The 17,322-nt window shown below is 40.9% G+C and overlaps 1 protein-coding gene across 1 annotated transcript in view; it reads right to left on the bottom strand.

The window, feature by feature from the left end:
- Positions 1–203: 203 nt before the first annotated feature.
- LOC104627886 (actin-binding LIM protein 2-like) overlaps positions 204–17,322 on the bottom strand; it is a gene marked incomplete at its 5' end in the record, with an annotated part of 38,944 nt that continues 21,825 nt past the window's right edge. The window contains 4 exons of the mRNA XM_010296281.1: positions 204–1,038; positions 13,613–13,693; positions 13,909–13,916; positions 15,289–15,343. Of these exons, the coding sequence (XP_010294583.1) occupies positions 925–1,038; positions 13,613–13,693; positions 13,909–13,916; positions 15,289–15,343 (258 nt within the window). The remainder of the gene's footprint in view (positions 1,039–13,612; positions 13,694–13,908; positions 13,917–15,288; positions 15,344–17,322) is intronic.

Below are 17,322 nucleotides of genomic sequence, written 5' to 3' on the forward strand. Positions count from 1 at the left end.
AAGAAAGTAAGAATGCCTTTACTTAGGACATATATTAATGAAAGTAATTCTTCTATAGATAGATATATCTATCTACATATAATTAAGATTACATGGTATTTTTATCAGCATGAAATGTAAAAAAAAAAAGTTCTCCAAACACCCCAAAGTAGTAGGAAAGCACAGTTAACTGGCACAATACACTCTTCAACCAGTTTTGTATAAGGCTTCAGTTTTCCTGATGAATGGGACTAAATTTTTAAGTAGGTCTGTATACATTTTAGTCATTACAACTGTTTTATGTCATAATATATTCTTAATAAAATAAAAACTCTTGTGTTGTAATTAAAGATAGCTAGTTACCTCTAGACAAATATGACCTTTTAGAGAGTAGGCTGTGTCTAAAGTGTAAGAAGTAGAATTAAGGTGCTTCCATATTTTTGCTTTCATTCTTAAAAAGTACCACAAATAAACAATTGCAATAATTGCTTGCGAACATGCTTTTCTTTGGCTTTTACCATATTTTTAATAGCATGTGATCCCCCGCTGGAGAATTTTTATATTCGTTACTTATTTTGTCAAAAATTTGTTGTAAAACTTAATGGAACAATATGTTGGATGCATTTCCTTTGTCACAGTGACACTTTTTCTCTTCCTTCCACAACTTCCACTTGCATCAAGCAATACTGCAAGCAACAATAAATTTAAAGCTAGATTTTTTGCATGTTGTAAACTGGGTAGGACCAGGAGTTACTGACAAAACCAGCTGGTCATGCAAGATTAGCAAATCCTCTGTATTCCAACGCGTTGCCATCTAATCTGTCCTGTTTCCCCCGACACATACTAACACAATGAAGCTGGACAATGGTTCAACAGCAAGTGCATGTGGTACTTCTGGCAAGACTATTTTTGTTTTGATTAAGCACATGTTTTATCCAGGAGGGGCTAGAAAAGCAGGGCCTTTTTCTTCAGGTCATTCCGCTTCCAAAGTGCCAGACGATCAAACTCCTCAATGCTCATTTTGAAGACTTCCTGGAACTCGTCGGGGGACAAATGCCTCTTGAAAATGAAAATACAAAAGGTATCATTAAGCTCTTCTGTGCACAGGAATATTTCTGCCCCTCCTAAGTTTTAAAACACACACAAAATAATGCATTAGCATTTGCATTTAAATTCCCAAACTGGTTCTGGAAAATACTGCATCAAAACCAAATGAGGTCAGAGTAGCTGGGAAATGAAATTAATGATGGCAGTAGTGACTTTCGAGAAAAAATAATCTTTTCAATATAGTTCCAAGTGAGCAGAAGTTGTGGTCTTCAGGAAAAAGATGTGTTTATACTTGGTACTTGATGACAGAGCATGCTGAGACAAATCTAAGCTATTCTAGGACTTTAAAGAGATTGATAACAATGTAATTTCAGAGTTGGATTTGATTTGCCTTGATCTTTAATGAGAGTGGTGGATGCCACACTGGTCTGCTAATAGCAGCCATGTAACAAAAGGAGAGAGCACACTGCTAAATTCTTAAACCCAAAATGTGCTTATCCATGGGGATAGACTCATATCAGAAGTCCAAGTTGGATAAAGTTGTTTTTCTTTAAATGCCAAGAACTACATTTAATGCCAAGAGCTACATTTCTATTTGATGTTTTCATGATCCAACATTAAAAAAAAAAAAAAAGAGAAAAAGAGGAGAGTACCAATACAAAGAACTGGAAGGAGGTAAGATAACAATTGCCTAACAATGATCTGTACACACACAGAAAAGGCAGAAAAGATAAACATGTGACTTAGAAATGAATACCATATAAAATTCTCCTGATAATTGTGGACTAACTCTTGTTCAAGCATTTCAGCAGTATCAGTTATGTTTCTCTGTTTCTGATGTGCTAAACACACGCCATCTAAAAGAGACAGATTCAATGCAATGAGAATTACAAATTGCAATCTTTAAACATGGACTCTCCTCTTCTACAAAGATTTCCTTGAAACCTGGGACCAACCCCGCAATCTAGCCCTCTCCTCCCCAGCCGAGCTTTTGACTTGAAGTTGCCTTGGCAAAGCTCTCCTTCCAGGCACACCCAGGCAGCCCCATCCTGAGCACCTTGGTGCCTGTTGAAGGACCACCTGTATCCAAAAATGAGGTCCCCCAAAGCTGCTAAGGGCAAAAAATGCTTGGACGTGCCTCACACAGCAGAATCAGGCTCATCACATACTAGACAACTGCATTATTTCAAGGGAAGGATATCGGCCCTTTCCTTTCATCTCACTCCCCCCTGCTTGCAGGACTTCCTAGGAGGTGAGAAACCTGTGTTTAATGTCCTCGTCTCCTGGAGGAGGCTCAATAATGGCATCTAACTCTCAAGACACATGCTGGCAAGTCAGCCAGGAGGGTAATTTTAAGGGAGATACAAGTCCTCACGAATGTGAATAGTGCTGCCTTCAAATGCTGAGTGCAAGAAGGTGAAGGTAGAGGAGAGCACAGCAGTCCCCAGAGGCAGGGGAGCCGCTGGGTCCTTTAGACTATGTTTTTACTGCTAATTCAAATAAGCCAAGGCTGTCTATCATTTGAATCAGGTCCCAGCATCGTCTGGAAGAGCGCTTGCTGCTATTAGCTAAAATTGTGGCAGGGAGCATGCTGACATGCCCTGGTAGTCCCAGGATGGTTTAACTGTCCAGAAGGGACACAGTCCCATTGGCCCTACCTTACAATTTTTTTTTTTTTGACAAATCTGAAAGCAAAATTTTACTTTCCACTTATTAACAATGCATTTGTCTTTGTAATGTAAATTACTCAAGGAAAATTAATGGAATTGTTTAGAAGAAGTCACTACATTTAATTACCTTGAATGGTCATTATGGGCCCTTGTGGTTTCTTAAAAAAGGACAGCCTTGGTTTTTTTCCCTTGAGATTCCACTTATTCAGAACAACAGTGACTAAGAGTTTGGAATGGAGCCTTCATTTTTCATTTGACCAATGACAGCAACCCACCATAAGCACTATGCATAGCATGGAACAAACACGCCATGCATATTTGGCAAAGGAGATCCTGTTTCGCATGGAAATGAGCAACATCTGACAATGTGTTTTAGAAACAATCTCTCACTGACAGAATTTAATTCTACTGGGTTTGGAAAGAAAATGTAACTTCTCTCTGCACTGATTTTTTTCCCCAGCAGACAAATGTGAGCAAGCTTAACTTCAGCAATTTCTCACAGCAAGGAACATGTCTGCAAGTTGTGGGATTGAAAAAGAAGTCTGGATGAGCCAAGTGTATCGTATTTTGTTTTATCTTGCTTTCTAGATTGTGGATAAGACTTGAGGTGTCCCCTCACTCAGGAGAAAGCAATGACAAACTGTAGTTCATACTGAAAGAGGAAATCAGACAGCCTATACCCTGCAGCTAAACCCACTTTGCCAATCATCCAAAACCATAGGAAATATAAAAAGGAATGTTTTCAACATTTTTTTTCTTGAGGTAAATAACACCATTTCTTCCTAGAAATTGCTATGGTCTCATCAGACCTGTTTCAACACTGAAGGTCAACAGAGGGAGAGTCAGCAAGCCCTATGCCAGGCTTCAGGCCATTTCTGCAGGGTGTTGAACACTCGCTACGCTTCTTGATGAAGCTTGCCACCGATCTCAGCACAAGCTCTGCAATTCCCCCTTTCCTCTCCAAGGCCGTACTTCGCCATTTATCATTTTGCTTTGCCCTCAGGCTTAGCAAGCTTTCAGTCTGCATTCATCTATACAATCCAGCATGAATTAGAAGTGCGCTGTGCTCCTCCGCTTGCATCCAGATGACTTCACATTCATTCCTTGCATGCATGCATTTTCTAATTATACTGAAGTTTTGTTTTACACCAGAACCACTGTTTTTTTCCTCACAGAAGTTCTCAGTTGGTGACGCCTCATCCAAAAGCAGTTGAGAATTTCCAGCCCAGGGATGCAGTAGCAGAGATTGAGATGGGGAAAGCACGAGCTCATTTATTTCCACCTCCCATTCCACTAGGCAGTTTCTTTGGTCTTAATTCTCCTCCACATACTGTCCCTTATCTCAAGGACTAACAACCAGATTACAATATTAGCAAAGTTTCTTACTCCATCAATGCATTATCCACATGCAAAAGTAATTCTAGTAGAAGGGAACACTTCCCCTTTGGTCCGAACCCTCTCTGAGGACACCAGTCTGTGCCCAGTGTAGCATAATTCCCACTGTCTTCCCTGCATCTCAGAAGCGTTCACCATCCCTTTCTCAAGCATCATGAGCTCTAGCTTTGGGACCAACCCTAGAAGCAGCAATGATTACAATTCTGTCTGCAAATTTTGGAATAAACCTTGATCCCAGAAAGATGTCATCAAACTGGCAAAGCTTCAGATAAAAGTAACAAAAGTAATCATGGTTGCAGAGTTTGATTTATGAGGAAAGACTAAAAGGCCTAAATATGTATAAGCTTAGCCAAATGATGACTAAGGGAAAATATGGTAAACGTCTACAAGTATTTGAAGGGTCCAAACACCATGGGAATAAGCCAGTGTGGGAAGTTAATGTCCGTACTTTTCTTTGTATGTGTGATGTTAAATTTTGTCTGCACTATTGTTGGGACTTTCCTAAACCTTATAGCTTTAAGACCTAGCGCTCTCCACAAACAAAGGCAGAGAAAATGCACCACTAAGAAATCTTTGATTGATTTATTTTTCTTCTCAGCTATTTGAATATTAATTTGTCTTAACTGAATCGTTACCTTGTCTCACTAGTCAAACAAAAGAAGAGAAATTGAAAATCATGCATAGGGAATAGGAAGGATATTCATCTTGAGGTATGAGAGAAGATGTGTGTGTAAAGCTATGCTTTACAAGGCCAACAACATGATTTTTTTTTTTTTTTTTAGGATTGGATCAGCTTAAAATATCCAGCTATGTTAATAGTGCATCGTTGGGCCATTAAAGGAATGGCCAATCTTATTAGTAAAAGCAACATTCATTGCTTTTTTTTACTAGCGTTGGCCTTGTTTACATAGGAAGTCTGGGTGTTTTACAGCATGCTAGTAACCGATTCCTAATTCCCTTTGTGACAATTTGGCCATATTCAGGCATATTCTACTTCTCTGCTCTGCATCAACAGCAAAGCTGGGCACGTTGCAGACACTGAGCAGAGTACAGAGGACCAGATTAAGGTCCCCTTCTGCCCACACTCTGAACTGACTGTATTTAAGTGAGCTCAGTTTGGAAGCTGCACAGTGCCGTTAACATGATGTGACCTGAAAACCTTGCTAAAAGATAAGGGAAACAAACAGTTTAAAAACAGTTTGTCACTAAAAAGACTCCTATACTGGAGCTCGTTGCATCAGAACATCAGCATTTTGGATGTATTTAAGTGTGAAATTGCCACACTAGAAAGGACTACTGCATCATATTGTTTTGATAAAGTTGTATTAATCTGAGGCTTGTAAAGTCAACAGTGTTCGACGTTTTGTTCTGGGTAGCATTTCATGTCAGCTTGCGTGGGAAACCAGAGAAAGACAGTTCAGTAAAGTGCTGAGGATCCACCAGATGTGTCCACGGGACGCAGCAGTGGCTTTGTACGGAAGAAGAGAGTCGTGTCTCCTGAAGCACAACCTCTCACTGACAGCATTTTGGATTACGAGATATGGGATCACAACCTTGGGATGCCACTTTGGGAAGCCTGAAGGTGGCCTGCAGCTTGGGAACCGAATGCTGCTGCTTGTAATTCCTCACCTGGATGTCACCTATATGGCACAGCACTGTGTAAGAAGGGACACCACACCTTGCTGTAATTATGCAGCTAGTTCTCCTAAAACATACAAATGCACAATAAAAGAATTAAAATGCAAATGTTGCTTATTAAGATATATAGAGCTAAGCAAGAGCTGAGCTAAACCTCTCCACTGCAATGCAACCACTGTAATGGAAAATCCTCATGCTCTACAAAACACGACCATTAAAATGAGCAGTACAGATACGTGCTCATTTTTTAGTCTCTCAGAACAAAAGTAATTAATTGCACATTCAAACACTTATGCCACAGTGTTATCTCAGAAAGAAGTGATGCTTTTCACTGTAAATTAATGAGGCTTGTCTCTATTTTTCTGGGGCCTGCTAAAAAGCCACTAATCATTCTAAATAGAGTTATAATGTTTATTTAATTCAATGAGATTTCTTTTCCCCAAGAATAATTGTACTTTTAATGAAATTCAGAGACCTTCAAAACTAGTACTTAGGAACACGGCATTACTGTGCATAAAGGTGTAGGAAGGGAAAATTGCAATTAACCTTAACGTACTGCAGTACGTGACTAGGTCATGCTCCACAAGCATGTTTATTCTGTGTCAGTAATTGGATGAAGTCCTCATGTGAAAACCTGCTGATGTAGGAAATTCAGAGGATATCATACTTCATGAGTCAATATTGAACCAACGAACCAACACAGTGGATAGCAGGATGTGATGAGTTGAAGACTAGAAAAATCTAAGTCCCAGTTCCTAGAGGTCATTTAAAACCTCAAGTTTGTTTCTCCTTTGCTTTTTGTTGCCTTATGTTCATAGGAAATGACAGATGAGCATTATATTGCCTTTGCTTGTATCCATAGTGCATCTTTCATCTAGCCTCTCTCCGATGCACTTACTGCGTATGCTATTTCAGAGAGTGTAATTTTAAATGGCTGTCCACTTCATTTTTGTTCAGAGTCCTTGTAACACTTCCAACCTCTGATCCACAAAATCCAGAAGTAAAAGCTACAGGATCTTTTCCAGAGTATTCAAAATGCAAAATAGTCAAACTAAACTGGGATTTACTGGGAAAGGCTTATCCACAGGTAACACTCAAAGTCAGCCTGGATGCCCAATCATAATTTTCTGGAAAATTTTCTCTTTGATCTACTGAATTTCAAATCCTCATCTTGCTTTCACAAGGCTTGCACTTTTCACCCTTCTTTCTGTTGCACTGCTGGGGCTCAGCAGGCTTTTCAGAGGTTTCTGCTAAGCCTACTGCATGGCTAATTACAAAGCTGTAATTAGCCATGTGTCACGTTCCCAAGGGAGTAGTGAATGTTATGCTCATCTAGCAAGTAATTACGCTTCATGCTCAATAAATATTTCAAACTATTAAGTAATTACGTGATAGGGGAGGGAACATTAAGAAATGGCATGAGGTGCCACCTAATGAACTTCAAAAGGTACCAAAAGATAACTAGAGCAACTCCACTGATCAGGGGATGAGGCAGTAGGCGCTACAATAGTGGTTATGCTGGAGTAGGGCACTTCGTCACAACACTGAGCAGTTGGAGCCCTTGTGCAACTGAGCCTTGGCAGGAGGTATAGATCCCCCTCTCTCCTCTGCTTCCACATAGCAATGTGGGTCTCCCAAAAAAGCACTGCAACAGGAGCAGCGAGGAAAGGAGTCTGAAACCCGTCCCTCTGCTGACATAACCCCAAGCACCTACACAAGACTCCTGGACCTGTGGGTATCTCTCATCTAGTATCCCAGGGTATCGTGAACCTGCACAGAGTAAGTATGCTTTCCACTCAGCGGTACTACCGTGGGGTACTTACAACCTAACTTCTCGTGAAATATCACAAGGCACACGCAAAATATTCTGTGGTAGCATTGTACATTCAATATTTTCCTCAGCTGAGTAATTATGCAAGAAGCTGAAAAGATACAAGTACTTCACTCGGGGATATCAATATATTACTTACACAGTGGCAGACACTAGAACATTTCTGAGGACAATCTGTATCAGTCATTCAACCAAATGAGCCTTTTCATACTGACACTTACATACGTAACTGCCTTGTTACATATGTAACTGCCTAACAGATTGCTGATGAGAATAATTAATAAATAAAACTATGAATCCATAATGAATTATGAAAATACACAGAAGATCTTGATTTTCAAAAATTTCATTTGATTGAGATAGACAAATACAAAATACTTTACTCTTAAAGAAGATTTTGCAGTTTCCCTTAGTTTGGGCTTTGGGGCATCTGCAATTTGAATGCTCCACACCTGATCTCTGTTCACTCCTACAGCATTTCCACTCTGATAGGAATTAGCTTTCATACATATCACATAATTTCGAATGCATATTTTCATTTTATAATGGCTCCTTTTGTAAGGGCTTTGAAAACTGATACAGACATCCATCACCGATCGCAACACAAGCATATGCCTAGAACAAGAAATACCACACAAATGTTTTTCAAGGTAAACAGTGTGAAGTTCCACTGAAGTCAGTGAACTGCACTTTTTCACTCCAGGTTATGAGCTTCACTGTGAAGTGAGCCCGTAACCTCAAATCCAGCCCCAAACTGCAAACTGCACTTCTCTCCGCTAAAGGCACGGAATTCCAGTTTTGCTCTGCTCTTCCCCATCTGAGCTCCGTAGGAGGTGGGACACACAACGCTACTTGTATGAATGACATCTAGAAGCTGGGGCTGTTACAAATTCAGGCTCAATTACTGGAAACCAGTCCTAAAATGGTTGCAGCCCAAATGGCTAGAACCCAGGGCGATTGTTGAATAAAAAATAGTGGAAAAAATGTCATCCCTAAAACAAATCCAGACAAGCAGTTTCAGGAGGAAAAGCATGTTTGAATTAATGTGAGTGCTCTGTTCAAACAAGACCGCACCCATGTTTAAAGCTCTCATTTCTGTTTACAAGAGAACAAGGTGGCAGATGAAGGCTTGCTACTTGACATTCCAGAATATTTTTTCCCTTAGCAATTGTTTCAGTGTATCCTTGTTAAACAAAGAACGAACTGGCTCAAACAAAAGTGGAATAATTCACTTTCTACTGTATTTGATAGGCATGAATGAATAATGCTTTTAACTCTCTGACATTCAAAAGAAAAGACTAAAGAAACTAAGATACATTAAGATAAGAAAATCAAATGAAAACACTGAAAGACGATTACCAAATGGAAGACTCTACCTATATTGGCTTTCAAAACCACCAGCCTGTGACCACAAAAGAAATCTTATACTCTGCGATAAAAGCAACTGCAGGGGGAAAAAAAAAAAAACCAACCACAATGCAGCTGGGCATGAACCATCAATTTGGATGTCCAAGCACTGAATCATGTTGCTGTGACTGAACAGGCAAACAATATCCAATCTAAGATAAAAGTATCAAGTGTATGCTTTTAGGAGCCCAAGGCCTAAATCATAAAACGTATTCAAGTACTTAAAAGAGGCATCAAGATTTTTAGAAGTGTCCATAACCCAACTTCCTCAGGAAAAAAAAACAACAGATCATGTGGACCACCACTGGGAAACCAGCAGATAAGGAACGTGCTAACGTGTACCATCCAAAGGTGATGTCTTAGGCCGTGGAAACTCAGGACTTAAGCTGTCCAAAATAGGGTTGTTTGCTCCAGGACACGTTTATTTAAGCCCCTGCATAATAAAATCATCCTTTTGATAAAATGTTCCAAGATAGACCAAATCATGTATTTTTTCGAATGCTATTGCAGCAAGAGCACCAAATAATCCTATTATGTAATCATTTTATGTTAAGGCTTTGTCTTCACAGAATATACCAACCTAAGCAAATCAGGGACTTATGGAGGTCTTCAAAGTAGGGCCAACGTGCCTCAAGGCCTTGTCTAGCTGAGTTTTGCATGCCTCCAGGGATGGAGACTCCACAGCCTCTTGGGCAACCTGTTCCAGTGCACTATTCTCCAATGAGGAACTTTTCCCTTATGTCTAATTGTAATTTCCCTTCCTACAGCTTGTGACTGTTGCCCCTTGGCCTTCCAGTGCCTACTTCTGAGAAGGGTATGTTTTCCTCTATAACCCCTTTACTGCAAAGGTGAGCTGCTGAGCTGTTCAGCATGTTTTCCGTTGGGACCATCAGGTACTTTTCTGCAGAGCTGTTCCCCCCACCTTGTGTTGACGAATGGCATTTATTCTGTCACAAGTGCAGGAATCTGGATTTACCTTCACTGAACTTCATTCAGTCCCTGTCGACCCATTCCTCTAGCCTGGCCAGGTCCCTCTGAACAGAGGCTCTGCTCGCCAGAGCATCAGCAGCTCTCCTCCCCAGTTTGTGTCATCTGCAGACGCGGTGAGGGTGGCAATTCCTCTTCTTCACCCAGAATGTGCAATCCACTCCTGTCCTACTGCTTTGTCGTTCTGCAACATTACCTGAATTAACTTGTTCTTCACCGTTTCCCATTAGAATAGCTCACAGGAATGCTGCTCCATTCATCTAATGTTTGAATAAACAGCACTGTGGTAGAGAGAAACTTCTAAAAAAATTCCTGGGCCAAATCCTTATCTAGTATAAATTCCTCACATTTCTAATCAGCTTATACTAAACAAAGATCCAGGCTATTCATTCAAAAGTCAGAGTGCCAGTAATGTATTTAAAAATCAGCAGGTCGTTTATTGCGACTAGTTCTCAGTGTTGCATGTATTAGTTCACTGTTGGCATAAACATCTCCTGGAGGAGCACCATGAACTGGGCTACTTCTGCCTCACTGCCGAGTTAGAACAAGCAAACAAAAACATGCCGAGCATTTCTACACTCAGATATATGTGTTTTTGAAGAAAGAATTCCTATTATTTGAATGCATTTATTACCAGTTGAGCCTTCCTAATCTCTAGATACCTCTCGGGCTTAGAAAAATATGCCTTTTTACAAGAAAATATTTTTTATAATCCTTAAAATAAATTTCTTACACAACAGCGTAATCTAAAAAATACTCACAATGGGAGCAAAGTTAGAAAAACACTACCACCCATTAAAACCCCACCCTCCTGCTGTCCTTGACCATTAGCCCAGGCCTCCATTGCAGCCTCTCTTAATTTGACCCAAGGAGCTAATACCATTTACTTGAGTTCACTTTTCATGACGGGAACATTCAATATAGAAGATGTCCCTTGGAAGAGGGAATCAGAGACAAACAACAGTGCCTTTTCCATGACATCTATGCTGGATCACTCAAAGTTCACAACAGATCGCTTCACAAACAGGAGACCGCTTCAAGTCAGCTTGCAAGAGAGCCATTAAATAAAGCTAGCTCATTTATAAATAAAGCTAGCAGATTTATTCACCTTATTGCTCCTGATTTCCTAGTCCAGGAAATCAGATGTTAATCATACTGGACACGGTATGATTTCAGGTTTGATGGCTGATATAGAACGTAGCGGTTCTAGGTCTCCTTCCACTAACACCACCTGTACCCTGTCCACAGTCATCGCACCCAGGAGCTGCTTCTGATTTGCAGCAGCGAGAGGAAGGTGAGGCTTCAGCCCTCAAAACCAGTTGTAACAAAACTGGAATATGAGAACATGGATTTGTCTTAAAAGATTTTCCTAGATAAATCACTCTACAGTTTGGATTATACATGGGCTTGGCAGTGGTGTCACCTTCACCGCTTCTGCAGGCAGACCCAGCCCTCCACGAGTGATGCTGGCTGTGCAGGATGAAAGCAGAAGACCAGCTGGCAACCCATTCTGCTCGGAGAGGGCTCTTGCCTCCTCAAGATCTGTGAGCATTGAACCGTACCCTGTAGCAAATGTGAGATGGTGCTCAAGAAAAGGTGAAATCTCACCTCAATACCTGCTTCCAGTATTCCCAGTGTTGCCCCTCAAATGCCTGAGGATACCCAAATATGTTAAGTGGGTTCTCTACACACACATGGAGGGGTGTGGGTGTCTAATCCTGGTCTGTTTCTGGGCAAACCTATAAACCCACGTAGTCTTGGGCTCCCTGGGTCCTGGGTCTTGCCCAAGCCTGAAATCTGCTGAAGGCACAAGTCAGCAACTAAGTTACAGACATCATCTTCTGCCACAAGAGGAAATAACGATAAACTGCTTTTCTGTGCAAGGCTACTTATTTCCAGCAATTCTGCAATGCGGAAGGAAGGGACAGGGAGGAGGGGAAGAGGCCGGCTGGGAAGGCAGCAGTTTATGCCTGCCACTCACCCCTGCGTATGGTTTGAATGTGCAGATGAGCTGCTGCCTCTGTTTTTCCAGTAGCTATAATCCTATTAAAACACTGCTAATTTAATTGTTTAAAAATCTACCAACCCCTAATAAATGTGAGATGGTCTCGAAAGGAGTCCTTCCTGCAACACCCATGTTCCACACAGTGCAGCAACCAGCAGGATCAGCCTGGTCCCCTCACCGCTCTCCTGGTGCGGGTTTGAAGCAGACCTTGTGCACCATTCTTTGGCAAACCTCTGTGAGATCTTTGCCGTGGTGGGGCTCCTTGGGCCACCGGGCTCTGGGCCGCACCTGGTGTGTGTCAGACCCGGCAACTCGGCTGTTAAACTAACAGCAATCCCAGCTGAGGCCAGTGTGTGCGTTACGGATAATGGCAGCCAGGACAGGCATGATCCACCCAAAGCAAACTATGTGTCGTCTTAAAAAAGCAATTTGGAGCTGCATTTGCTATTCAGACCAGCCTGATGTGTTTAAACAAAGGCTCTATTCTTTAATATATACAAAATATATGTGTATATATATAAAAGAATCCTTTATAGGATGTGTCCGGATGAGCATCCCTCCAACTCCCTGCTTCTTTTTCTGGACTCAATATGCTTTTTATTATTGCTATCATGTCTTGATGTACCCCAGGCTTAAAACAGCACATGTTTAAGGCTTTTCTTTCCTCACAATCACTTGCTGGGTAATCAAGTTACAAGCACATTGAAGTATTTAAGAACATACACCATTTCCAAGATATACTACATGTATAAGAATTTGGTAAATGAATTTTTTTTAAAAGCTTCATCTTTAATGAGGAACTTTCTGCTACTTCATAGTTCTTCTTCTTTTTTTGCTTTAAGATTAAAGTTTGTTTCTTCTTTTCCTGTCACATTATCAAGTTAAAAATACAATAAACTTATTTAAATAAAAATCTTCACAGAAGTCCAATATTGTTAATCACAAAATTTTTATTGAACTATCTCTTCTTCTTAATAGTAATTCACACAAAGATATGTTAGTTTAATAATTTAAGTGAGTCTTAGGTGAGACTTTAGGTAAGTCCTGTCATTATTCAGTCAAAAAAAGTCAACTTCATGAATTTTGCCTGAACATCAACTTCAGGATTTGGCCTTTGGAAACTAAGCTTTCCATTATGATAAGCTGTATTTGCATTTCTCCAGCTTATACTACCACTCTTTGAGAGAGGTAGATGCTACAGCAAATCTGTAGCACAGTGATCGTGCATCACACGGCCAAAGGGGAGGCTGAATAAGACAAGGGACCAGAAACACAGGTCCATGTATTTGCAGGATAAACGGAGCTTTTTTATAATACTCAGGTTATTCAGAGGGTGGTTTTTATAGGAATTTAAAAAAAACAAGTTTCCACCCTCTCCGTTCCAATGTTCAATACCCTGTATAATCAACCAAAACTAGTGGGTTTCATCAGTATCTCTGTAAAACACCATTTGGTCAGACATTTGCCAGGCTTTTGGCTATTCTTTTTTAGTTAAATTGCCTACATACTAGTGTTTTGAAATAAAATATAATATAGAATGTTACTCCTCTCTTCTCTCCTCTTCCATTGCTATTACTCGGGTACAGGAATATCTAAGACGGTGAACAAACAGGACAAAGACTTGCAAAGCCATCAAGCAAACATCATTCCTACCTCCAGCCTGGTCCTGTCCACATCCTTAGGCAATTTCACACGCACTCGGTTTGTTACAATAAGTGTTTCGTAAGGATAAATCTGTTAAAAAGACAAGCGCATATGAACTCCAGCCAAATCTGATTCTGGTGTGGGGAACTTACTAATTTAAACGGTACATACTTGCATCCTGATTTGACAAATATTTCACTGGGACAAAAATTAACAAAATATAAAATAAAAAAAGAAACACATGTAACCTTGCTAGGAAGTGCTGAATCTGATTGTTCTTCCAGTGTTGGAAAAGCCCTTCTTACCTTGTATTCTGCAAGAGAATGAGAACAGGTTCACCGTTTAGAATTTATAGGCTTCTTTTGGAGTCACCGCAATGAACGCTTAGGTACATCAGCAATTTGTTATGCTACTACAATTCTCTCCTCTCAATAGCTGTTGGGTAACTGCATGCGTAGCAAGCATTTGACCCCCCTGCTGCGAATGCCTAGAACACTGTCTATTACCGAAACGATAGTCCTTCAAATCAAAGGCTTATTACAGAAAATCCATCTCCTGAGGCCATTGGGTTACACTGAGTATGTCTGGCAAGGCAGGGAATTTCTTTTTACAGGAGGCTTTTGTGCAGAGTTAAGTCAGTCAGTTTGTCATCCAAAAGTCCTGCCCTTATTGTTCTTTACTGAAAACAGTTAAAATATATGGATTACTATAGGCATGTCAGTTTGGGAACATGTATGAAAATCACTGAGTTAATACAATATTTCAAGATGCCAACATCCTGCTCTTGGACTGACTGCAGTGGGAATAAGGATAGTGAAGACAAGATGATTTGGGTGTGCGGGGACAATGATTTCTGGATCTAAACTAGCACAAGAGTATTCTAGTTAGGTCAGTATACGACTATATAAGATGTGACTGCCACCAGGTCATCTATTCACTTCGATAATTAAATGCAACCAGGAGAGCCAGTATGTTTTCATAGACCTTTTTATGGTCTGAAATGAAATTGGAGAGAAGTTCAAAAACTGTACTTTAAATTATTCAAAAATAGAGACAAAGATTTGTATCAACATCAGGGCATGAAATGGAGCATTAGCGTAAGATTTTTAAAACAAGATTAAATGTCTTGGAAAAACAAAAAATCCTACTCTTCCTCATGAGCAGATGTATGTTCCTAAATTGTTCAGCTCTTTTGAAAATTCCAACCCAAGTTCCATATTAAGTTCACAGTCCACTTAAACTGTAATAAAAAAATGAATGCAAATAAATCTGCTTTTTGAATTTTGTACATTTTAACCACACTGTAGCACAAACAAGAAGCACAATGGACTTCTTTTAGATATGTCTTGAAGGAGTGATTATCTTAAATTTCTTCCTCTCTCTGATACGAGACCACCACCTGCTAAGCAAAGAGAACCAGAGGCTCTTGCTGCTTATTGAGGATACTGGGATTGACTCAACATGGTTGCACCACTTCATGATGCAGGACTTCAGTCAGGCCTTTATGTTCGGTCAAATAAAAAGAAGATTCTCTGTGATAAACACGATGCTGAGCTGGGTCTCTATCTCGTCAGTCTTAAGTGAACTATGGAAAGATCTCAGAATAGTATCCCTTCGGCAAGATGTTAATGAGTATCCTAAAGGAAGAAAACATGAACTGGAGTGGAAATGATACTGCAACGTACCTTTCATCCCCCAGCTTGACTCCTGGTCCGTTTCGTATTGGCCCATATTTTCAGGCTGAAAGAGAAAGAAAGCAGCAATGTAGCAGCAAAACACACCACAAAATTGCTCTGCACATTGTTGAGAGAAGGAAGAAAAGCAGACGGTACCACTGCAGATCCTTGTGAGAGAGAACGAGAATAGAGTTTCATTCAGACTTGACCCAGTTGCTCAAGGCAGGAGTCCCGAGTGCTCGCACACGCCCGACCGGTGTCGGCAGAGATGGAGCTCTGCCTGCAGGCGAGGACGGGGTCTCAAGTGCACGCCGGGGTCCTCGGAGGCACAGCGGCTGCAGCTTGCTGCCTGCGCCGCGAACTCCCACAGACCAGTGACGGCTGGAGCTTGGATATCACTCCGAGAGGCAACTGCAGTGTTGTATCAACCCACCTCAGCCCTAAGCCCTTTGGAGGTTTTCGAGCTTTGATTCCCCACAGCTTTCAATGAGGCAGAAAGGTGTCAGAAAGCCACCAGGCACCCCTGCTTGAAGACCTGGCACTAAAGTGAGATTGAAGTTGCCTTTTCCTGCGATGCAGACATCTTCCTGCAGCTGTTACAGCAGACCAGATCATTCAACATTGCACTGAAACTTGTCTCATTCTGCTTTCCGCTTCACCCTGCGGATGCCACTAAAGACCAGGGAGAACTGCGTATGTGCCACAGCTTTGTTTGACTCACTGTCTTTTTTCTTTGCAGGCAAATGCTATGATGACAAACATTATAGGAGATCAGAAAAGCACTGTTATATGATTTTTTTTCCCCCCTGAGTCTCATGTTTGCCTGGTAGGCTATCAATGGTGTGCACAGCTATACTCACAATAACCTGCACGGCTCCTTTTTTTTTTTTTTTTTTTATTTTGTTACTCAGCACAGGGATGGCTGATTAAAAATAACAAACCACAAAAGCTGGTATGAACCTGCAATCCAAACGGAGGACACCCATTCTGAGAAGAATTCTGGCCTCAAGGATTTGACCATGAACAGCCTTTTCAACTTTTCCAGTTTTCGGCTGCGAGGTTAGAGCCCCTGAAGGGGGACAACTGCTGCCATCTGCTGCTTTCATATGACATTGCCTGGCTTCAGCCTGCAAGCGCAGCCAACTCCACTGCTGACGGAGTTCTGCTTTGGCCTCATCGCTATGGAGCCTTCTGATGGCTTTGGTGCCTCACCAGTGCAGTGGCTGGGCACAAGTCGGTCCCCTGCTCACTTCAGGTTACTGGTAACAGTTATTCTGAATATTCAGAAAAAAGCTGTTGACTCCTAAGCGGGGACAGACCTTTTCTAACTCCTAATTCTCATTTGATCAAGTTGCAGTGCCACTGATTCCTTCAGAGAGGAATTCAAGCAGTCGGGTATTAAAGCAACACAGGCACAATTAATCTTGTAATATTAACTCAAAGGGATGGCCATTTCAGTAGCTACTGAAAAATTAGTTTAGCTACTCTCTCAGCTCCTTTCTTGTAGCTCCTTCTAATGACCTGCAGATTAACTCATCATTGGGGAAGTTTGATCCTGCTCATGTACTTTTGCAGGTTTCACATCTTCCTTGGATGGAAGGAAGGAATTTGAATGAGATCCTGTCCATGCAATTTAAAGACAAATCAGTCTTCAAATGTAAGTGCCTATGTGTCTATATATTGCCAACTTATTACTATTTGTACCTAAAAATTCAAGTCATGAACTGAGAACCCATAATGCTGGATGCCTGAGAGAAAGAGAGACCAGAGTGTCAAAGATGCCTTTTTCCTGAGGAATTGCAAAAATTGTAATAAAGGATTAGAAAAAGAACCCCTAGTCTGATCTGATCACGATTTTGTTATGCATTTTGCTTTCTAGACTGCTGCCTGACATCCTCTCTGTATTGCTCCTTCCCCTGCCTTAAAAGTACAATGACTCTGTGTGTGTGTGTATATATATGCGCGTGTGTGTGTATATATATATATATGCGCATACTGGAAAAAAACAGAACAGATGGTTCAAGAAATGCAATGGATATGGGC

Source organism: Phaethon lepturus, unplaced genomic scaffold, assembly GCF_000687285.1.
Source record: "Phaethon lepturus isolate BGI_N335 unplaced genomic scaffold, ASM68728v1 scaffold14431, whole genome shotgun sequence".
Lineage (NCBI taxonomy): Eukaryota > Metazoa > Chordata > Aves > Phaethontiformes > Phaethontidae > Phaethon > Phaethon lepturus.